Here is a 23811-nt window from a genome sequence, read left to right on the forward strand (position 1 = left end):
GTGGTTATTGGAAGAAGCTCGTGTCACGTGACCAGAAACGTCAACGATTCAATGGCAGCCTACTGTTTTGTAAATTAACACAAGGGACAGCTGCATAAAATAGTGTTTTAAACGACTGAATTGCATTTCTAAGGTAAATGTACAATTTAACGTTATCTTATTAAACTGACATGGTGTTAACAAACTTTCTATCGGGGGTTCAGTTGCCCGATGCAAGAAAGCAATGAATAGAGAATATCGTGTGGTTGTAATGTGGAAGACGCTCGCGTGCTACATGCTACTCGCGTAGCCCCATTAATGTTGTCTAGCAAGCAAGATAGGCAAAGCCCACGAATATTTTTTTGTAGAAAATATATGTATAATGTGTTGCCTACTATAGCTATAAACAATGTGTGACTCATACTCTAATGAAATATATACAATATTGGCTAAGAAATTCGTATTATTTTGCTCAAAGTAACTTTTCCATTGAATATCCCCCACAGTAAACTGATGAAATGCCACACCTATCCCAACTGCGACAAAATAACTGCATTGAATTAACACAATTATGCCAGTTGGAATCATTCAATTAGCAATTTAATTAGCTCACCAGTTTCCCACCACTTGTTGCCAGCGAACTTCCCACATAATTGTTCTCAAATGGTAAACAACATCGCATGTAGGTTTCAGCCAATCCGTGAGTTCGGCGGTGGCTTTGTTAAGGCGATTGGATGACGCCCATTCTGGCATCGATGAATAAAACTACCCCATCAATAATATGGGATGATTTTATTCCTTTAACGGCCTGAAATGAAACCACTGATATTATCCATTATACACCTTACAGTATGTCAAATCTTTCAAAATCACGATCTCACGAAATGCCTTTTTGTAGATGGGTTTCTTAGACCTTGATGCATGATCAAAGTATACTGTATAAAGGCAGCATTCAGGCCTAAGGGTAATTGAATAGTTTGCAATTGCAGCAAAGATAATAATCATAATCTGTTAATATTTAACCCTGAGTTTGTCTGAGTCAGCAAGGTTAAAGATCCAGGTGCAGACTAAGACTTTGAGCCCCACGTTAACAGGCTATTTGTCAGATATCTCATAGACGGCTGAAGACGACATGGGCTCAGGTAATTGCATTATTAATAGTCTGAGTTCACAATAATGAATAACATATATGTTTAGTTTGTCCGGTATGTTAAACAAAGCGTTTATGTTATTATTCCTTATCATTTTGTAGGAGGTCGATTCTAGTTTAGGCTATACATGGTCTACTTCTGGCACCAAGGTAACGAAACAGGCACCTTCTGGCCCGGTGCCCCACGGAATTCAACTGTGTCACAAAAGCATGCTCCAATGGTAGAGTCAATATAAACCAGGGTCGTTCCAGTTGTATTACACTGCTGTGTGTAGTCTAGTTCTGAGGGAGCATCTTTAACCATGGTGTGCCTGTTCAGCTACTCTATCGTGGTTTAAACCCCTGTATCTGTAGAGGTAAAACTGTGACTGAGACAGATAAACTAACCTACTCGAGAGGGGAGGCAGGAGCATACTGTAACTGTGGATCCCTCCGGAGTCCCATTCTTGGGCTGCCTGTTCAGTTCGTCTGTTATGGCTTTACCGCCTGTATATCTCTCCCTAGACGCTGCCATGTCTCCCAAGATCACGGTGGAGCTGCTGCGGCAGCTACGGCAAGCCATGAGGAACACCAAGTACATCGCTGAGCCCATCCAGGCCTACATTGTCCCCTCTGGAGACGCACACCAGGTACTGAACACACACACACAGTCGCACGCACGCAAGAACACACACACACACACACACACACACACACACACAGAATTACTAATTAGAAATAATGAACAATAGTGAGTATAAGTCTGCCTGACCTCTAGTAATGGACAATGTGACTTTCTAGCAGGGTCCTCTCCATCTCCACATCTTTCACTCTACTCTTTCTTTCTCTCTCTCTCTCTAAACCTCATACCTCCCTTACACCCTCTCTCTCTCTCTCTCTCTCGCTCTCTCTCTCTCTCTCTGGTCTTGAGTCGTGATGTGAAGAAGGGAATAATTAAGATGTTATAATAACTGCTAGGGGACCACTTATACCTGATTACTGCTGGATCTGATCTCTCTCTCTCCCCCATTCTCCCTCTCTTTCTCCCTCTCTTTCTATCTCTCTCTCTCTCTTTCTCTCTCTCGTTACAGAGTGAATACATCGCACCATGTGACTGCAGACGTGAATTCATCTGTGGCTTCAATGGCTCCGCAGGTATTGTGTGTGTGTGTTTGTGTCAGGATCTAGTTCCCTTGTTATAAAGGAGGCTGATATGGCGAGAACACCAGTGAATACACAAAGACAAACTTATCTCAGCCTTTGGTCATGTCAGACCAGATGAAATCAACACTTCATACAATACCAGGAAAGTTGTATTGTCATTTCCCATAAATGCACACCTTGATTATAACAGTGAACTTATACACCCTAAGAAAGAACAGGGCATCTGTAAACAATATAGACAGACATTTGCTTGTATTGAATTAGGGTCAGAGATTGGACACGTTGATAATAAAATGAAATCAGGCCATAGAAACAGGACAGTTCTGTAGCCTTGCTTGACAACCTTTGAACAGTAGCATAGTGACAACTAAAGACATGACTAAGAGTCAGGTATTAAGACAACGTGTCTCCAGGCACGGCCATAGTAACAGAGAACAGATATGTAGCCTTGATTGATTGATGACGTGTCTCCAGGCACGGCCATAGTAACAGAGAACAGATATGTAGCCTTGATTGATTGATGACATGTCTCCAGGCACGGCCATAGTAACAGAGAACAGATATGTAGCCTTGATTGATTGATGACATGTCTCCAGGCACGGCCATAGTAACAGAGAACAGATATGTAGCCTTGATTGATTGATGACGTGTCTCCAGGCACGGCCATAGTAACAGAGAACAGATATGTAGCCTTGATTGATTGATGACTTGTCTCCAGGCACGGCCATAGTAACAGAGAACAGATATGTAGCCTTGATTGATTGATGACATGTCTCCAGGCACGGCCATAGTGACAGAGAAGCATGCGGCCATGTGGACAGACGGACGGTACTTCCTCCAGGCCAGCCAGCAGATGGACAACAACTGGACCCTCATGAAGATGGGTAAACAACAACAACAACACTCTCAGTTCTTGAATGGATATGGCATCTGAAGACACCTAGTTGAAGCTTGAATAAGTGGAAGTTGGTTTCTTCTGCATCTAAAGTTAAAACTTGAAAATAAATGCACTTAACCACTTTAGTATAGATTGGCTGATGCTTCTCTTGATAAGACATCCTACACACGGGACCGTCGACTCTGTTGTGAGATGTGTCAGTATTTTCTGGCTCATTGCGGGTGTTTCCTGTCACCAGGTCTGAAGGAGACACTTAGCCAGGAGGACTGGCTGATCAGTGTGCTGCCTGAGAACTCGACAGTAGGAGTGGACCCCTGGATCATTGCTGCTGGTCCGTGGAGTTCCACATCTCTTACGTTGTACACAGTAACACAGTGATAATGGTGTAGCACATGTTGTGTACTGTACCTCCAGTGCTAAGTATCTACCATTTTGGTGCTGACTATGGTTACATGACCTGTCTGTTGTTCCATCCAGACCAGTGGAAGAACATGTCTAAGGCCCTGGCCAGTGCAGGCCACTCCCTGGTGGCTGTTCAGGACAACCTGATAGATGCCATCTGGATGGACCGTCCAACCAGACCCTCCACTCAGCTCCTCACCCTGGGCCTGGGGTTCACGGGTCGGTAGTACCGCTTGGAGCCGTTATTGACCTATTCAATATTCTAGAGGTGTTATGTATCCTGTGATTGGTTGAAAGGTAGTAGCTGTACATGTGTGTACTATGTTTTTTATACATCTTCCTCATCAATGGTTCACAGTTAATCCAGGTCCTCCTCTGTTCCAGGTCTGACCTGGCAGGACAAGATGACCGCTCTGAGATCCAAGATGGCCGAGAGGAAGATCTCTTGGTTCGTTGCCACGGCGCTGGATGAGATTGCATGTATGATTCCCTTTATACTGATATAGTTACTATAACACAGCACAGAGACATTTTTCCTATACAATTCACCCTAAACAGTCGTTGGAATTACCATATAAAATATCACCAACTCACTAACCCTGGTCATGTCGAGTTACAGGGTGCACAGGCTTTCGTTCCAACCCAGCACTAGCACACCTGATTCAACACATTTTTATTTAACTAGGCAAGTCAGTTAAGAGCAAATTATTATTTACAATGACAGCCTAATCAAATGTCTTGATTGAAGAGTAGTTGATGGGTTGAATCACGTGTGTTAGTGCTGGGCTGGAACAAATGTCTGCCCAACCAGTAGACCTACAGGACTTTATTGAAGGACCTCACCAAACAGTTAGGTTGCATAACCCTGTGAGGTAGACACGACACCCTCTGATCACGATCCAAGAACCCTGAGGCTGTACGGGTGTCCCTGTAGATGCCTGTCTGAGCACCTCGTTAGCTGGCCCTAACGAGCCTATAGAGCTCTCAGAGCTGATTGGCTGGCTAAAGTGTTTGTGTTAATTAGGGAGGACAATGTTGATGTTGATTGCAGTCGTCCAGTCACTTTTAGACTAATGTGTCTAAATGAGGGGGTTTGTCTGGGCTTCTTCCCTAGAGGGTGAGGGGGGTAACCTCATCATAATAATAATACAATTATTAATATTAATAATAATGATTAGGATCATATTAATAATAATGATTAGGATCATATTAATAATAATGATTAGGATCATATTAATAATAATGATTAGGATCATATTAATAATAATGATTAGGATCATATTAACAATAATGATTAGGATCATATTAATGATAATGATTAGGATCATATTAATAATAATAATAATAACAGTGCTAGCTAATTTATTTTTAGCAGAAGACACATTTTTAAATAGCTGTTTACAAGATTCAAACCACTGTACATAAAAATCCAAATCACATTTGATTTATCACATGTGCCGAATACAACAGGTGTAGTAGACCTTACAATGAAATGCTTAAATACATTACTGAATTTGTTGAAGGAGAATAGGAAAAATCGTTCCCACCAAACAGGTGTAAAGTGGTAGTGTGTTTTAACTGTGTTACTCTTCCCAGGGCTGTTCAACCTCCGTGGCTCTGACATCGAGTACAACCCTGTTTTCTTTGCGTACGCCATCGTTGGAATGAACACAATCAGGTAAAAGCACCTAAATCCTAAAAGCACCTTAATGAATCTAAAATAAAAACACTTTACTTTCTTTCCCAACTGTCCTTTCTCTGACAGTATAGAATGCACAGCATACTTTGATCTCCCATGAGAAGTAGGTCATGAATCTGACCTCTGACCCCACCTAGGCTCTTCGTGGACATCAAGCGTCTGGCCGTGCCGACGGTGAGGGAGCACCTTCAGCTGGACACGCCCTCCAAGGTGGAGCTTAGCATCCAGACTGCCCCCTATGAGTCTGTGTTCACAGAGCTGCAGGCTGTGTGTGCCTCCCTGGGTCCCAAGGAGAAGGTGTGGATCAGCGACAAAGCCAGCTGCGCCCTCACGCAGGTCATCCCCAAGGTGAGAGAGTGTGACTGTGTAATTCCTGACACAGAATGGCTGTAGTGGGTGCTCATGCAGGTTATTCCCAAGGTGAGAGAGTACAACTGTGTAGTCCGGCACAAAATGACCACTGTGCATGGCTGTGTCACAATGGTAGAATGAGTGGGATGGGGATGAGTTACCCCCAAACAATGTAAAGTACTTTTGTTAATAAACTCAGCAAAAATAGAAATGTCCTCTCACTGTCAACTGCATTTATTTTCAGCAAACTTAACGTGTATATATTTGTATTACACTTTTAAGATTCAACAACTGAGACATAAACTGAACAAGTTCCACAGACATGTGACTAACAGAAATTGAATAATGTGTCCATGAACAAAGGGGGGGTCAAATCAAAAGTAACAGTCAGTATCTGGTGTGGCCACCAGCTGCGTTAAGTACTGCAGTGTATCTCCTCATGGACTGCACCAGATTTGCCAGTTCTTGCTGTGAGATGTTACCCTACTCTTCCACCAAGGCAGCTGCAACATTTCTGGGTGGAACTACCCTAGCCCTCGTCCTCCGATCCAACAGGTTCCAAACGTGCTCAATGGGATTGAGATCCGGGCTCTTCGCTGGCCATGGCAGAACACTGACATTCCTATCTTGCTGGAAATCACGCACAGAATGAGCATTATGGCTGGTGGCTTTGTCATGCTGGATGGTCATGTCAGGATGCAGGAAGGGTACCACATGAGGGAGGAGGATGTCTTCCCTGTAATGCACAGCGTTGAGATTGCCTGCAATGACAACAAGCTCAGTCCGATGATGCTGTGACACACCGCCCCAGACCATGACGGACCCTCCACCTCCAAATCGATCCCACTTCAGAGTACAGGCCTCGGTGTAACACTCATTCCTTCAACGATAAACGCGAATCCGACCATCACCCCTGGTGAGACAAAACCGCGACTCGTCAGTGAAGAGCACTTTTTGCCAGTCCTGTCTGGTCCAGCGATGGTGAGTTTGTGCCCATTGGCGACGTTGTTGCCGGTGATGTCTGGTGAGGACCTGCCTTACAACAGGCCTACAAGCCCTCAGTCTAGCCTCTCTCAGCCTATTGCAGACAGTCTGAGCACTGATGGAGGGATTGTGTTTTCCTGCTGTAACTCGGGCAGTTGTTGTTGCCATCCTGTACCTGTCCCGCAGGTGTGATGTTCAGATGTACCGATCCTGTGCAGCTGTTACACGATCAGCTGTCCGTCCTGTCTCCATGTAGTGCTGTCTTAGGCGTCTCACAGTACGGACATTGCAATTTATTGCCCTGGCCACATCTGCAGTCCTCATGCCTCCTTGCAGCATGCCTAAGGCACGTTCATGCAGATGAGCAGGGACCCTGGGCATCTTTCTTTTGGTGTTTTTCAGAGTCAGTAGAAAGGCCTTTTTAGTGTCCTAAGCTTTCATAACTGTGACCTTAGTGTCTTAATGACCATTCCACAGGTTCATGTTCATGAATTGTTTATGGTTCATTGAACCAGCATGGGAAACAGTGTTAAAACCCTTTACAATGAAGATCTGTGAAGTTATTTGGATTTTTACGAATTATCTTTGAAAGACAGGGTCCTGAAAAAGGGACGTTTCTTTTTTTGCTGAGTTTACATGTAGGCCTATTTAGTAAAATGAAATGTGTAGCATCAGGTACCTACTAATTCATTGCTTTGTTGTTCTGTTTTGTCCCACAGGCCCACCGGTCTCCTATCCCCTACACTCCTCTCTGCCTCGCCAAAGCTGTCAAGAACGCCACTGAGATTCAAGGGATGAAAATGGCCCATGTGAGTTACCTTTAACCTTTTGACCCTTACAATTATTTACTTGGATTTTAGACATCATCAAATCACCATAATTGTATCATCAACCAGCCATTGATCCTGTTTGACTTTTTCTCCTCAACCACAGATCAAGGATGCTGTCGCCCTTTGTGAGCTCTTCGCTTGGTTGGAAAAAGAGGTACTTTATATGTACTTTTTAAAATGTAATTTCCAGTAGTTTTGTAGCTGAAAGTAGTATTACACTTTTATGATTGCAGACTTTTTGGCTGTGAGTGTTACAATGACTGCGTGTCATGTACTGTGTGGTTGTGGTTTTCTAGATTCCAAAAGGCACAGTGACTGAGATATCCGCAGCAGATAAGGCCGAGGAGTTACGCAGGTGGGGTTCTACTTTTCACTTCAACCATAAAATAACAAAGCTATATAATAACAACGTCTCTGATGTTTGCTCTCCAACTTCACTGATGATCCTGGATCTTTAGATTGAGATTTTCTAGGTTCCGTGCAGTCACTACACTGGGAAAAATCATTTCTGAAGCACAAAGAATAGGACAATTGCATACAGCTCTCTTTCTCAAAACACATTGGAGGAGAAGGTCAGAGGGGAGGGATCTCTGGCTTTCTCATCCAATGGGTTTTGAGAAGGAAAGAGTAGAGTGGACATGAGGAGTATGTAATTGAGATATTCCCAGTGAGTCAGAGGCTTTTGCATGAGAGGGATATTTAGCATTTGAACTCCCTCTATTGAAACAATTAGGAACTGTATGTACCTACTTCAACTCTGCGATGCGTGCCTAAGAACAGCCCACAGCCGTGGTATATTAGCCATATACCACACACCCTCAGTCCTTATTGCTTACATACACACATAAATATTCATGTATTTTATGTGGTTTCAGCCAACAGAAAGACTTTGTCGGACTCAGCTTCCCATCCATTTCCAGTGTTGGACCAAACGGAGCAATCATTCATTACAGGTTCCTTTGTTTATTGTAGAACTGTATTACACTGTAATTAATGTAGAGTTGTCTATAATCATGTTTTTGATAACTTATTTTTGTTGTCCTATAGACCCCTCCCTGAAACCAACAGAACTCTCTCTCTAAACGAAATCTACCTCCTCGACTCTGGAGCCCAGTATATGTAAGCAATAATCCTACATGTGATAATGCTGCACATAATCCTACATGTAATAATGCTACACATAATCCTACATGTAATAATGCTGCACATAATGCTACACATAATCCTACATGTAATAATGCTACACATAATCCTACATGTAATAATGCTGCACATAATGCTGCACATAATCCTACATGTAATAATGCTGCACATAATCCTACATGTAATAATAGGCACATAATGCTACATGTAATAATGCTGCACATAATCCTACATGTAATAATGCTACACGTAATCCTACATGTAGTAATGCTGCACATTATGCTACATGTACTAATGCTGCACATAATCCTACATGTAATAATGCTGCACATAATCCTACATGTAATAATGCTGCACATAATGCTACGTGTAATAATGCTGCACATAATCCTACATGTAATAATGCTGCACATAATCCTACATGTAATCATGCTGCACATAATCCTACGTGTAATAATGCTGCACATAATGCTACATGTAATAATGCTCAACATAATCCTATATGTAATAATGCTGCACATACTCCTATATGTAATAATGCTACACATAATCCTACATGTAATAATGCTGCACATAATGCTACATGTAATAATGCTCAACATAATCCTATATGTAATAATGCTCAACATAATCCTATATGTAATAATGCTACACATAATCCTACATGTAATAATGCGGCACATAATGCTACATGTAATAATGCTCAACATAATCCTATATGTAATAATGCTACATATAATAATGCTGCACATAATCCTACATGTAATAATGCTGCACATAATCCTACATGTAATAATGCTGCACATAATCCTACATGTAATAATGCTGCACATAATCCTACATGTAATAATGCTGCACATAATGCTACGTGTAATAATGCTACACATGTAATACATGTAATACATAATTATGTGACACATAAGAAAAGCATGTTACAAATAAAACATATTGTTCTAATAAATTCTGGTGTTTTCTAGTGATGGAACAACAGACGTCACCCGCACCATGCACTTTGGATCCCCCTCTGCTTATGAGAAGGTAACAATTATCCATATGCCTCTCCTCTCATGACTTGCTACAGCATATGACAGAAGGAAAGTCCCAGTGGTATGTTCAGTGACCTATAGGTTTTCTCTCTGTATCTCAGGAAACCTTCACCTATGTTCTGAAAGGACATATCGCTGTCAGCGCTGCCATTTTCCCCAACGGAACCAAAGGTGAGACCTTGTTGTTTGTGGAGTACTTAATGTTGCCAGTGTTTGTTTTTAAATGACTAATATGTGAAATGTAAACCTCCACTCCACCCTTAGGCCACCTGCTGGACTCGTTTGCCCGCCAGGCGCTGTGGGAGTCTGGGCTGGACTACCTTCATGGTACGGGCCACGGGGTGGGATGTTTCCTCAATGTCCACGAGGGACCCTGTGGGATCTCCTACAAGACCTTCGCCGACGAGCCCCTGGAGGCAGGCATGATTGTCAGCGATGGTGGGGACGCTCACACATATATGGACGTACACAGACTCACGTACATGCATGCAGACACACAGACATGCAGGCACCCTTACACACACACACTAACTATCATGCATGCATACACAAACACACAGACAATTTAACTATTTCTCTCTCTATTTCTTTCCATCTCTGTTTGTTTCTCTCTCACACACACCTGAACTTGTCTCCTTCCTTTCCTCAGAACCTGGGTACTATGAGGACGGCTTGTTTGGCATTCGAATTGAAAACGTTGTTCTGGTGGTGCCAGCAAAACCCAAGGTAAGAGATTGACTGACTACGTGTAAAATGAAGTGAAGTGTGTAGAGTGAAGAATGAGTATTGATGTTTATGGAGACAGATTGACTGACTACGTGTAGTGTGAAGGCTAGTGAAGACCATGTGATCTTTGTGTCTGTGTCCTCAGTACAACTACAGGAACAAGGGCAGTTTGACGTTTGAGCCTCTCACTCTGGTCCCCATCCAAGCCAAGATGGTAAACACAGATCTTCTCACCCAGAAAGAGGTCAGTCTTGGTCCCCATTCTTTGGAATTCATATTTTACCAAACACACTGTTTCTTTAGGAGGTGTCATTCATTTATTTATACTAAAATAAAGCACTCATTTATTTCTAATTTTAAAAAGTCATCATTATACAGCTCTAACATTTAAAAACCCTTGAAACTTGTGTAGAAATACTGTATTGTTTGGTGGAATCTTTCAGTTTCAAATCAGCTTTGCCATAGGAGACAAAGATCATGTATAAGGAGGTCTTCAGGAAATATCCACAGGTGCCCTTTGAAACCGGGGAAATCGATTAGTAATGGTTCTGCCATTTTGTATGTTATCACTCTGTGTGTGACACTCTCTCTTCTCTTCCTGCAGCGTGATTGGGTGAACGAGTACCACAGGCAGTGCCGGGAGACCATTGGAGCAGAGCTGGAGAGGCAGGGCCGCAAGGAGGCCATGGATTGGCTGATCAGGGAAACCCAGCCAATCGCCTGAAGGCTATTCTGTGACTGACTCTTATTTAATTCAATTGTATTGCCCAGGAGTACAATTGATTGATCAATTGATTGCTCATCTCAGCAGTGATGATAACCTTTTCTTTTGATATTTTCTCTGAGAAGCTACTATCTATGGTTCTGGTCTCTGTGTATTTCACGCTATGCTTCTTTTCTAAAGCATCATCACCATCCATGTCTGAACTGTTTTATGGCGATTCAATAAATATCCAAGTGTGGAAAAAAGGATCGTTCACAACTTCCAAATAACTTCATCAAAGTTCATCCACTTTAGACAATGTTTTTCCCAAAATACAAACTTGAATAGGACAAAAAAAATCAAACACCCCTCCCATGAAGTGGAACATGCCACCTTGCTCTAGAGCTGCATGTAGAAGTTGGGCGGGTCCAGGATGATACCACTATTGGGATCATTGGCGTAGTCCTGAAAGGTTAGCTCTTCTTGCTCCTTCGATCCACCAGGGGTGATATTCTGGATATTATCCTCTTCCTCCAGCCCTATGGGTAGAGGGTTACTGTAGATGTAGTAGATTCTGGAGTTGTCCTTAGATGCTTCCTGTTTTCTGAAGAATGAGAGAGGGTTTCTGAAACTGGCAGATCTCTTGACAGCTCTGATGTCCACCGGGTTGACTGGTACGTCACGGAGCACAGCACTCTCATACATATGGGCCCTCTTCGACAGCCTGGAGGCGGGAAAAGATATAATGCGCTTTCAGGGAACTGTGGGACATTCTATGTGTTCTTTCTGGTCATTTTAAACCAAATGCATTAAAATGTCCATTATTTTGTGTGCACACCAACATGGTAAACATACATGGTAAAAGACCATTCAGTTTCATCATATGTCCATGGAGTGTCACTGTTCTACTGTGTTAAATGTGGAGTCGTACAGTGAGGAAAAGGCTACGCCAGAGGAAGCCGGGCTCATTGTAATGTAATGGCTGGAATGGAATAAATGGAAAGGTATTAAACGCATCAAACAGGGAAATGACATGTTTGACTCCGTTCCATTAATTCCATTCCAGCCTCTACATTGAGCTGGCCTCCTACAGCTCCTTCCACCAGCCTCCTCTGGACACGTCTAGGTTTGTCACCAAAACAACCTTCAAAGGTTCAAATGTAATTTAAGCATCATATTCAATTACCAAATATTTAGTTTGCTCCAATGTAGGCTAATGAGTGAGAGTCATTACTAAGATGACTTTAGCTGAGGATGCCAACATGACTCAGAGAGGTAATTGTAAGCCAGAGATATAAACATGACCCAGAGACAGATGACCTCCTGCGACTGTGACAGGAGATGCTGTAGAGCCTCTTTACTAAGATATATATGAAGTATAGGGAATTATGGGTACTGTAGCACAACAAGCCTTACCTCCTGTGACTGTGACAGGAGATGCAAAGCGAGAGGTTTTACTCCACCCAAAATCTGTCCACAAAAATGATTTATTTACATAAATATTTTTTTTTATGGAGGTCAACGAGAGTGTTGAATTTGTCAATAAAAAAATGTAATTGCTAATTTGCTATTTGAGGCTTATTTGATCGAATTGACGTTTCATAATGGTTGTTACGAATGCACTGATATAAGTGGACACGTGGAATTTCTACAACTTGCCCAAAAACCGACTTTATATCGGAGAGCTGCCTTTTGTCATAGAGATAGATAGAACACTCATCATGGATATAACATGTTTTTGAATGGACCTTGCCATTGAGGGCCTCCACCATTTTAAAGTAGTCAACTGAGTGGGGATTCCTATGAGTTAGGAACAATCAATCAATGATGAAGACTTAGAGTTAGCCTTAATGGCACTGCCAATGCTCTCTAACAGATGCTATAATGCCCCAGATACAAAGATGAGTGCTCTATCTAACTCTATGGCCTGTTTACATGATTATCTGCCCTCTCATTGGCTAGAATGGTTCCACCTGATTTCACCTCCTCCGGCCTGCCTTCCTTATTTGAGGACATATCCAATATCTTGTCAATATAATATACAATCTTTGCAAAGATTCATGTAGTACACAGCATTATGGGTATTGTAGTACATCAAGTCTTACCGTCTGCGGTTGTGACAGGATATGCTGCAGAACAGGCCAGTGATGGTGAGAACACACAAGGCTAGAGACATTAGGATGATGTTGAAGACGTTGAACTCTGGAAGAAGAAGGATAGGAACAAGTGACTACGGTGACCATATTCTAAGAAGAAGGGAAAACAAGTGAAGACTAAGGTTCACCTTCATTTCAAGACTAACACTGAAACGTATTCAAGACACAAAGTCCCACTCAACTAACAACACTCCCAATTCAACTTACAAATGAGGAGGCTAGATTCAACAGTAAGCCTTCTTACAATATGCTTATAGGTACCAAAAAGCAGCCCTATAGTTGACCTTACCTACCATGTACTGCTGCGTTCACATCCTGGTCGACCGTGGTGAGAGCCGCGGTCCTGTTCATATCAAACGCCATCACCGTCACACTACTGTGGTTGTGGGTCCCAATCCCACTCATATTGTTGCCATTGGCATCCACCACATGGACTTATCCCAGGCTTCAAGCTCCACTCGCTGATTTAAAAGCCATCGCCACCATGTGACTCCCCCCAACTATTCTTGGCTCTGTTCTGTTGTCGTGGAAACTTGGCGCCCCTCTTTTGGCGCCCCCCAGCCTTTGTTCTGCACCCTTTTTAGTTGTTGTACCCCTCTTCCCCCCTCCCATCTCTCCATACACCCCTAGTTTGCATGTTATTAGTATTCTCTCCATCTCTGAGGGACAGTGAGAGAGAGGGAGTATTCTCTCCATCTCTGAGGGACAGTGAGAGAGAGGGAGTATTCTCTCCATCTCTGATAGACAGTGAGAGAGAGGGAGTATTCTCTCCATCTCTGAGGGACAGTGAGAGAGAGGGAGTATTCTCTCCATCTCTGAGGGACAGTGAGAGAGAGGGAGTATTCTCTCCATCTCCGAGGGACAGTGAGAGAGAGGGAGTATTCTCTCCATCTCTGAAGGACAGTGAGAGGGAGAGGGAGTATTCTCTCCATCTCTGAAGGACAGTGAGAGAGAGGGAGAGGGAGTATTCTCTCCATTTCTGAGGGACAGTGAGAGGGAGAGGGAGTATTCTCTCCATTTCTGAGGGACAGTGAGAGGGAGAGGGAGTATTCTCTCCATTTCTGAGGGACAGTGAGAGGGAGAGGGAGTATTCTCTCCATCTCTGAGGGACAGTGAGAGAGAGGGAGAGGGAGTATTCTCTCCATTTCTGAGGGACAGTGAGAAAGAGGGAGTATTCTCTCCATCTCTGAAGGATAGTGAGAGAGAGGGAGGGAGTATTCTCTCCATCTCTGAGAGACAGTGAGAGAGAGTGAGTATTCTCTCCATCTCTGAGGGACAGTGAGAGAGAGGGAGTATTCTCTCCATCTCTGAGGGACAGTGAGAGAGAGGGAGAGGGAGTATTCTCTCCATTTCTGAGGGACAGTGAGAAAGAGGGAGTATTCTCTCCATCTCTGAGGGACAGTGAGAGAGAGGGAGTATTCTCTCCATCTCTGAGGCACTGTGAGAGAGAGGGAGTATTCTCTCCATCTCTGAAGGACAGTGAGAGAGAGGGAGAGGGAGTATTCTCTCCATCTCTGAGAGACAGTGAGAGAGAGGGAGTATTCTCTCCATCTCTGAAGGACAGTGAGAGAGAGGGAGAGGGAGTCTTCTCTCCATCTCTGAGGGACAGTGAGAGAGAGGGAGAGGGGGATAGTGGTGGAGGGTGGATGGGTAACAGTCTGAATACTCATGGCAGGTTCTGAGTGGTGCCCCACTACATTAACAGGGAGCTAAAGTACTTTAGGCCTCTTGGGTTGAACAGCACCAGCTTTTCCCTCAACACCGCCACCCACTTTAGTACAGACAAGATATGTTGTGTTCATGTTGTGACACTATAATTGTTTTCACAGCTAGTTGAGCTTCAGCTAACGAACCCAATAATAACAATATGTTGTAATATGGCCTCTATAAGAAAAAGGTCCATCGTGTTCAATACATCACGTATCAGCTTCTTTTCATCACATCCTGTCAAACAAGGAACACACTGTATGTGTCCCAAATGGCCCCTATCCCTAACTAGTGCACTACTTTTGACCAGAGCCCTTGTCAAAAGTAGTGCACTTTATAGGGAATAGGGTCCCATTTGGGGAGCACACACTGTATTGTATTGGAACACATTGCGTAATAGCCTGGTTATCTGCAGTAGCGTTCCAGTGTGAAATGAAGCATGAAGAGTTGGTAGAGGAATACAATGCTCTCTTTGTCTCTGTCTGCTCTCTGTGCGTAGCCCATATTGTGAAACCATGGCTACAGCCTGGATATAGAGGTCATTATTAGGATTCTCGGTATTCATTAAAAAAACTTTCAACCATGCCATCTCACATCGATCTATGACCATTTTATTTGGGGTTTGTCACTTTCCAGTATATGTATGTCTATAGTTCATAGGTCATCATTGGGCCCTTGTGGATGTATCAAATCTACATAAGGCCTACTGTCCAATATCCATATCTGTGAATAGGAAAACATCTCAATCTCCCCTGATACTTCTAGAATAATCCCATCATAGTTGTTGATATCGTATATTTCCATGCTCATCTTCAGTACTGTTTTGGACATTCTTGACAATGTCACAGTCCCCGGCCGCTCAATGCCGTGCCAGACGTGTATTAATAGATTGTCCCAGTAGAAGTTCAGTAAACATCTTTCCACTTTTTCGTCTTGTTCTCCTGAGGCTGTCTTCATGGTCATATCATCCCACCAACAAGTTTATTGTGGTGAATCTGGCTACGCTCCTAGTTAAAGGGGGGATGGAAGCAGTGGTGGAAAAAGTACTCAATTGTCATACTTGAGTAAAAGTAAACATACTGTACCTTAATAGAAAATGATTCAAGTATAAGTGAAAGTCACCCAGTAAAATACAACTTGAGTAAAAGTCTAGAAGTATTTGGTTTTAAATATACTCAGGTGAATGGAATTGCTAAAATGTACTTAAGTACCAAAAGTAAAAGTATAAACCATTTCAAATTCCTTATATTAAGCAAACCAGACGGCACAATTTATTTAGTAATGTTTTTATTGATGGATAGCCAGGGGCACACTCCAACACTCAGATATAATTTACAAATAATGCATTTGTGTTGAGTGAGTCCGCCAGATAAGAGACAGTAGGGATGACCAGAGATGTTCTCTTGATAAGTGTGTGAATTGGATCATTTTGCTGGGTGTCAGGGAAAATGTATGGAGTAAAAAGTATATTATGTTCTTTAGGAATGTAGTGAATTAAAGGTAAAAGCTGGCAAAAATATCAATAATAAAGTAAAGTACAGATACCCCAAAAAACGACTTAAGTAGTACTTTAAAGTAGTTTTATTTAAGGACTTTACCCCACTGGATGGAAGGAAGGAGAGAGAGGGAGAAAGGTTGAGAGAAAGAGTTATGCAGACAGAAATAGGAGGGTGAAGAGAGGAGAAGGATAGAGATACACGGAGAGAGAGATAGAAGAGGAGAGAGAGAAAGAACCCACTGGACTTGGGTGTGTAGAGGGACAGTTCTCTAGACGTAGGGGGGTCTGTTCACCTCATGGGAAATCAGTGCCTTGCTCCTCTCTCCGCAATGAGCCAATGGAACGTGGGAGAAATAGTTTCCTTGTGAACTCTCACTGCTGCTTATTTGACTGTCCTGACCGAGACCAGTTGGACAGCAACCAAACTGGCTACTGTAAACCATAGCCCACTAGATAAGTGCTGAGTGTGATTGGGTGAATTTGCCTGAAACACAAACAGAATAATGACATGGTAAATATTCAATAACGGAAATTAAATAATGTGGATGTCAAAACAATAATAATCATTTCCTATATCCTCCTTGGCTGTGATATCTTATTGTAGGACCATTTGGAATTTGAAAGAGGGACAAATTTGACTTTATAATCCACTAGAGGTGAGTATTGACATGGGTTTCTGTCATGAAACCACTGTAGGAGTTAGAAGTTGTACCCTAAATGCTGGTCCAGGATTAGATGCTTCTTTTCCACCTTAGTTATGGATAGGGTTGAGGAACAGGTCATCTTATCCTAGATCTGCTGTTTGGGGAAAGTTGTTCCTCAAGCCAGTTGTAAAGCACATTATGTCTACATGGAGGATATGCTGCTGAGTTGAGTGACAGTTATAACCTGTATATATTACAGTAATAACACAACACACTATACTGTATATGTTACAGTAATAACGCAACACACTCTACTGTATATATTACAGTAATAACACAACACACTATACTGTATATGTTACAGTAATAACACAACACACTATACTGTATATGTTACAGTAATAACACAACACACTATACTGTATATGTTACAGTAATAACACAACACACTATACTGTATATGTTACAGTAATAACACACTATACTGTATATATTACAGTAATAACACAACACACTATACTGTATATATTACAGTAATAACACACTATACTGTATATATTACAGTAAGAACACAACACACTATACTGTATATATTACAGTAATAACACACTATACTGTATATATTACAGTAATAACACATCACACTATACTGTATATATTACAGTAATAACACAACACACTATACTGTATATATTACAGTAATAACACACTATACTGTATATATTACAGTAATAACACAACACACTATACTGTATATATTACAGTAATAACACACTATACTGTATATATTACAGTAATAACACAACACACTATACTGTATATGTTACAGTAATAACACAACACACTATACTGTATATATTACAGTAATAACACAACACACTATACTGTATATATTACAGTAATAACACACTATACTGTATATATTACAGTAATAACACACTATACTGTATATATTACAGTAATAACACACTATACTGTATATATTACAGTAATAACACACTATACTGTATATATTACAGTAATAACACACTATACTGTATATATTACAGTAATAACACACTATACTGTATATATTACAGTAATAACACACTATACTGTATATATTACAGTAATAACACAACACACTATACTGTATATATTACAGTAATAACACACTATACTGTATATATTACAGTAATAACACACTATACTGTATATATTACAGTAATAACACACTATACTGTATATATTACAGTAATAACACACTATACTGTATATATTACAGTAATAACACACTATACTGTATATATTACAGTAATAACACACTATACTGTATATATTACAGTAATAACACAACACACTATACTGTATATATTACAGTAATAACACACTATACTGTATATTACAGTAATAACACACTATACTGTATATATTACAGTAATAACACACTATACTGTATATATTACAGTAATAACACACTATACTGTATATATTACAGTAATAACACAACACACTATACTGTATATATTACAGTAATAACACACTATACTGTATATATTACAGTAATAACACACTATACTGTATATGTTACAGTAATAACACAACACACTATACTGTATATATTACAGTAATAACACAACACACTATACTGTATATATTACAGTAATAACACAACACACTATACTGTATATATTACAGTAATAACACACTATACTGTATATATTACAGTAATAACACAACACACTATACTGTATATGTTACAGTAATAACACAACACACTATACTGTATATATTACAGTAATAACACAACACACTATACTGTATATATTACAGTAATAACACACTATACTGTATATATTACAGTAATAACACAACACACTATACTGTATATATTACAGTAATAACACACTATACTGTATATGTTACAGTAATAACACAACACACTATACTGTATATATTACAGTAATAACACAACACACTATACTGTATATATTACAGTAATAACACACTATACTGTATATGTTACAGTAATAACACAACACACTATACTGTATATATTACAGTAATAACACAACACACTATACTGTATATATTACAGTAATAACACACTATACTGTATATATTACAGTAATAACACAACACACTATACTGTATATATTACAGTAATAACACACTATACTGTATATGTTACAGTAATAACACAACACACTATACTGTATATATTACAGTAATAACACAACACACTTTACTGTATATATTACAGTAATAACACACTATACTGTATATGTTACAGTAATAACACAACACACTATACTGTATATATTACAGTAATAACACAACACACTATACTGTATATATTACAGTAATAACACACTCTTCTGTATATATTACAGTAATAACACACTATACTGTATATGTTACAGCTCTTAAGGGTATATTATAAGCAAAAACAGCAATATGGAGGCAGATTGACTGATAAGGAAATGCAGCACTGGCCTCTTAAATGTGTTTATTTACCTACTTCCACCATTTGATATTGTATTCTAGCGTAGCCTATACTGGAGTCTAGCGGTTTTGATCTGAGGGTATGTGTGTGGCACTGGATGGAAAGGTTTATTTGAGAAGCAGTTGGATTTCATAAACTATGCTCCTTACAAGAACCACCGTGGGAAGGAGAGTCTTTTCTAACTCCATTTACAATTGGGTTCAAATATTAACGTCTTTTAATGTGCTAACATGTCTTACAAGCACGAACGCCACTTAATGCACCACCGCTCAGTCATATGGCCATGAGCTGCCATTTTGTGACCTGGTCTACGCCAAGCTATCCCCTCACACCATAGTGAAGTGGCTACATGTGGTTGCTCTTAATGCAGTTTATTTGGGCAAGTGGTGCAGGAATTATATCTTATGAGCAGGGAAAGTGTCTGGGGTAATTATTTGTGTAAACCTTATTCCTCTTGATGTACTTTGTAGAGTAAATAAGCAGAGTTTCTGTCAGAGACAGTGCCAGATAGTTCCAGTGTTGGCGTGGTAGACTGTAGAGTTTAATGTCGTCATTAATGAATGAATTCCCCTCCCTTACCCCTCACCCGTCTGCCTCACTCCTCCTCACCCTCCCCTCCCCATTGAGCACACCCTTCCTCCTACCCCCTCCGCACCCCATGCCCTCGCCCCTCCTCCCCCTCTCACCCTGCAGTCTATGTTTACTGAAAAGCTGGTAGGGAATTAGTGTTCTGACGCGGTACATTTATTCTGATGCGGTTCAATGGCAAGGCTCGACTATTGATTTATTGCACGTGCCAGTTCTAATACCCAGGATACTTCTTAACCATAAGGCACTGCCTGAGTACTCACTACTCTTTTTCATGTCGGTACAGAACTGATAAATGTTGTTTATCCAGTCATCTGTTGGTTCTAGAATCCCTCTTCATTCTGGCATACATCATCACACACTTCATGCAGCATCTGCCTACTTTGGATGAATAGGTGCCAATATATTCTGTTATACTGTATATACATGATGTATTATGATGTGGCACGCTGACTGTCTGGTGAGCATAGCCTTAGTGGACCTACAGCAGAACATTTTAAAGATCAATTCTTCTAAACATATTGTACTGTTTCTGTATGTTGCCAACACATTTCCTTTCATTTCTATGACCATTTACAAATAGAAGCCAATGAGACCAGCGGACATGACCAGTTAAACCCCTCCCACCACACCAATCTCACCCATAGCAGAACGGGAGCCACCAAGGACCACTGAAAACCCAGGCAGTCAGGACACATTTTATGTGAATGATTTAATGATGCCTGCTGTCATCGCCGTTCCATCCTACTGAATCCATACACATGGCACATGGTCATATGTCCTGTATAACAGGTCCCAGTGTAGCACGCACGCACGCACACACACACACACACACACACACACACACACACACACACACACACACACACACACACACACACACACACACACACACACACACACACACATACGTCCCAGTATGACTGTATCATATATCAGAGGGGGATTGTACATGGTGCATGACCCATAAACTCTGTTAATACACTGCCTCCACGATCCTGTCTGACCTATACATACCGTTCGGATGCCAACAAGAGCTTTGTAGCACCGGATTGCATATCCAGCTAAGCTTTAACGTTATATTCAACATAATTACTCTTTACGAAGATCCCTGTTTTCATAAACAATATAGCCCTCTGTGATCCCATTGTATAGAAACACATCATTTAATGGATTCCTAGAATACCTGTTGCAATCCATGGCTTCACTACATCCCTGACCTCATCCTCCACACAGCTAAAGCAGACGCTGAGGGACAAGTGAAGATCCTCGTAACCCCACAGAGAGGTTGTAATTTGTGCCAGATGTGGAGGAGAAATCAGTGTGAGCAAAGGTCGTACATGAATCAGAAATATATGCTTCTTATTTAGTGGTGAATCGTTCTACCAAACAATTATCAAGTTTGCGTGTGTGTCGGCCTTCCAAAAACAATTACTGCTTTTCTGCCAAAGCTATTCTGTCTAGAGAGAAGCATACATTTTGACCAATACTTATCCTATAGATAACGCTTTAGGAAACACAACAAAGATGGAATTATCCTATCAATCTCTACCTACCTATCAATCTCTACCCATTTATCAATCTCTACCTATCTATCAATCTCTACCCATCTATCAATCTCTACCTATCTATCAATCTCTACCTACCTATCAATCTCTACCCATTTATCAATCTCTACCTATCTATCAATCTCTACCCATCTATCAATCTCTACCTATCTATCAATCTCTACCTATCTATCAATCTCTACCTATCTATCAATCTCTACCTATCTATCAAGCTCTACCTATCTATCAATCTCTACCTATCTATCAATCTCTACCCATCTATCAATCTCTACCTATCTATCAATCTCTACCTATCTATCAATCTCTACCTATCTATCAATCTCTACCTATCTATCAAGCTCTACCTATCTATCAATCTCTACCCATCTATCAATCTCTACCTATCTATCAATCTCTACCTATCTATCAATCTCTACCTATCTATCAATCTCTACCTATCTATCAATCTCTACCCATCTATCAATCTCTACCTATCTATCAATCTCTACCCATCTATCAATCTCTACCTATCTATCCCACCAGAAAGCTATATACTAAAATGCCATAACTTGTCTGTCTGTCTGCCTGTCTGTCTGCCATGACTCAATACAACCACGGGGGTATGGATCATAGATCATCCAAGCACCCCCAATGCTCCTTCCTTCCCGGCCCAGCTCAGTGCACTGTTGGCTGGGTACCAAGCCCTCCTTGACCCTCTGAGGATAGCCAGGCCTGCTATTCTGGCTGGTGGTAGCAAATACAGTTTTGCTGGAAGTGGACCATGGAGACACGGTGGGAACTAAAAGAAGAAAACACTTGTTGCTGTGTTTAGGACTGTTCCTTGTGTGACTAGGTCCTTTTGCTGTTAGGGCTTGTTGCTTGTTGCTAGGCTTGTTGCTTGTTGCTAGGCTTGCTTGGGATTGAGATGGATGCAAGCTGGCTATCTGGCAGAGGACTGTAGGGATCTTGATTCATGACAAGAAATGCATTTCTATAATTCTTGAATCAACTTATTTAAATAGGCTAGATACATTAAAGCATAAGTCAACAGTCTTGGCATCTGTGGCAAAGTTGTCCTCTTAGTGGACATCGTAATGACAGCAAACACTTCATAACCTATGTGCCATGATACAGCCCAAATGTTATCCAAGTGTGTGTGTGAGCGGTTTGCCCCTCGTCACTGTGTGTGTGTGAGCGGTTTGTCCCTCGTCACAGTGTGTGTGTGTGTGTGTGTGTGTGTGTGTGTGTGTGTGTGTGTGTGTGTGTGTGTGTGTGAGCGTGTGTGTGTGTGTGTGTGTGTGTGTGTGTGTGTGTGTGTGTGTGTGTGTGTGTGTGAGCGTGTGTGTGTGTGAGCTGAGCAGTTTGGCCCTCGTCACAGTGTGTGTGTGTGTGTGTGTGTGAGCGGTTTGCCCCTCGTCACAGTGTGTGTGTGTGTGTGTGTGTGTGAGCGGTTTGCCCCTCGTCACAGTGTGTGTGTGTGTGTGAGAGCAGTTTGCCCCTCGTCACAGTGTGTGTGTGTGTGTGAGCGGTTTGCCCCTCGTCACAGTGTGTGTGTGTGTGAGCGGTTTGCCCCTCGTCACAGTGTGTGTGTGTGTGAGAGCAGTTTGCCCCTCGTCACAGTGTGTGTGTGTGTGTGAGCGGTTTGCCCCTCGTCACAGTGTGTGTGTGTGTGTGAGCGGTTTGCCCCTCGTCACAGTGTGTGTGTGTGTGAGCGGTTTGCCCCTCGTCACAGTGTGTGTGTATGTGTGTGTGATCGGTTTGCCCCTCGTCACAGTGTGTGTGTGAGCGGTTTGCCCCTCGTCACAGTGTGTGTGTGTGTGAGCGGTTTGCCCCTCGTCAAAGTGTGTGTGCGAGCGGTTTGCCCCTCGTCACAGTGTGCTACTTAACAATAAAAAAAGCTTCCCTCACTACCACAAGAGAACATAGAGAGTAGAGGTTCCCAAATCATTATCAATATTGGATCTTGTAGGGACTGTGTATTAGCAAGCCTCCCTCAGCCTGTCAGAGATATGAGTATTAATGCACATCTGATGGGTTTTGTTCAAGTAACAGGGTTAACTAGGGGGTGGTAGTGTGTGTGTGTGGGAGAGTTCATCTTCATGACAGAGTGTGTGTTTGGTACAAAGCACAGA

The 23811-nt window shown here is 41.5% G+C and overlaps 2 protein-coding genes across 4 annotated transcripts; one reads left to right on the forward strand and one right to left on the reverse strand.

Annotated features, from left to right (window-relative positions):
* xpnpep1 (X-prolyl aminopeptidase (aminopeptidase P) 1, soluble) lies at window positions 1–11333 on the forward strand. Of its 2 annotated transcripts, none has more exons than XM_031833143.1 (20): window positions 1–133; window positions 1634–1758; window positions 2200–2263; window positions 3052–3156; window positions 3409–3501; window positions 3648–3791; window positions 3957–4052; window positions 5169–5250; window positions 5409–5619; window positions 7326–7415; window positions 7540–7590; window positions 7733–7791; window positions 8312–8389; window positions 8484–8555; window positions 9557–9617; window positions 9727–9796; window positions 9890–10063; window positions 10275–10351; window positions 10497–10595; window positions 10956–11328. In XM_031833143.1, exons 2-20 carry the CDS (start codon window positions 1642–1644, stop codon window positions 11073–11075), a joined length of 1863 nt encoding a protein of 620 aa, XP_031689003.1. In that variant the 5' UTR covers window positions 1–133; window positions 1634–1641; the 3' UTR covers window positions 11076–11328. The 2 variants fall into 2 exon arrangements, with proteins under 2 accessions (XP_031689003.1, XP_031688996.1); XM_031833136.1 differs by lacking the exon at window positions 1–133 and adding an exon at window positions 1020–1121 and having other exon boundaries at window positions 10956–11333.
* On the reverse strand, window positions 8389–13706 carry LOC116375794 (uncharacterized). Of its 2 annotated transcripts, none has more exons than XM_031833148.1 (3): window positions 13504–13699; window positions 13160–13256; window positions 8389–11778 (listed from the first exon to the last, which is right to left on the reverse strand). In XM_031833148.1, the coding sequence occupies exons 1-3, from the start codon at window positions 13613–13615 to the stop codon at window positions 11454–11456; spliced, it is 534 nt and encodes a 177-aa protein (XP_031689008.1). In that variant the 5' UTR covers window positions 13616–13699; the 3' UTR covers window positions 8389–11453. The 2 variants fall into 2 exon arrangements, with proteins under 2 accessions (XP_031689008.1, XP_031689012.1); XM_031833152.1 differs by having other exon boundaries at window positions 11422–11778; window positions 13500–13706.
* Between the last annotated feature and the right edge of the window lie 10105 nt (window positions 13707–23811).

This window comes from Oncorhynchus kisutch, linkage group LG1 (assembly GCF_002021735.2).
Source record: "Oncorhynchus kisutch isolate 150728-3 linkage group LG1, Okis_V2, whole genome shotgun sequence".
Taxonomy (NCBI): domain Eukaryota; kingdom Metazoa; phylum Chordata; class Actinopteri; order Salmoniformes; family Salmonidae; genus Oncorhynchus; species Oncorhynchus kisutch.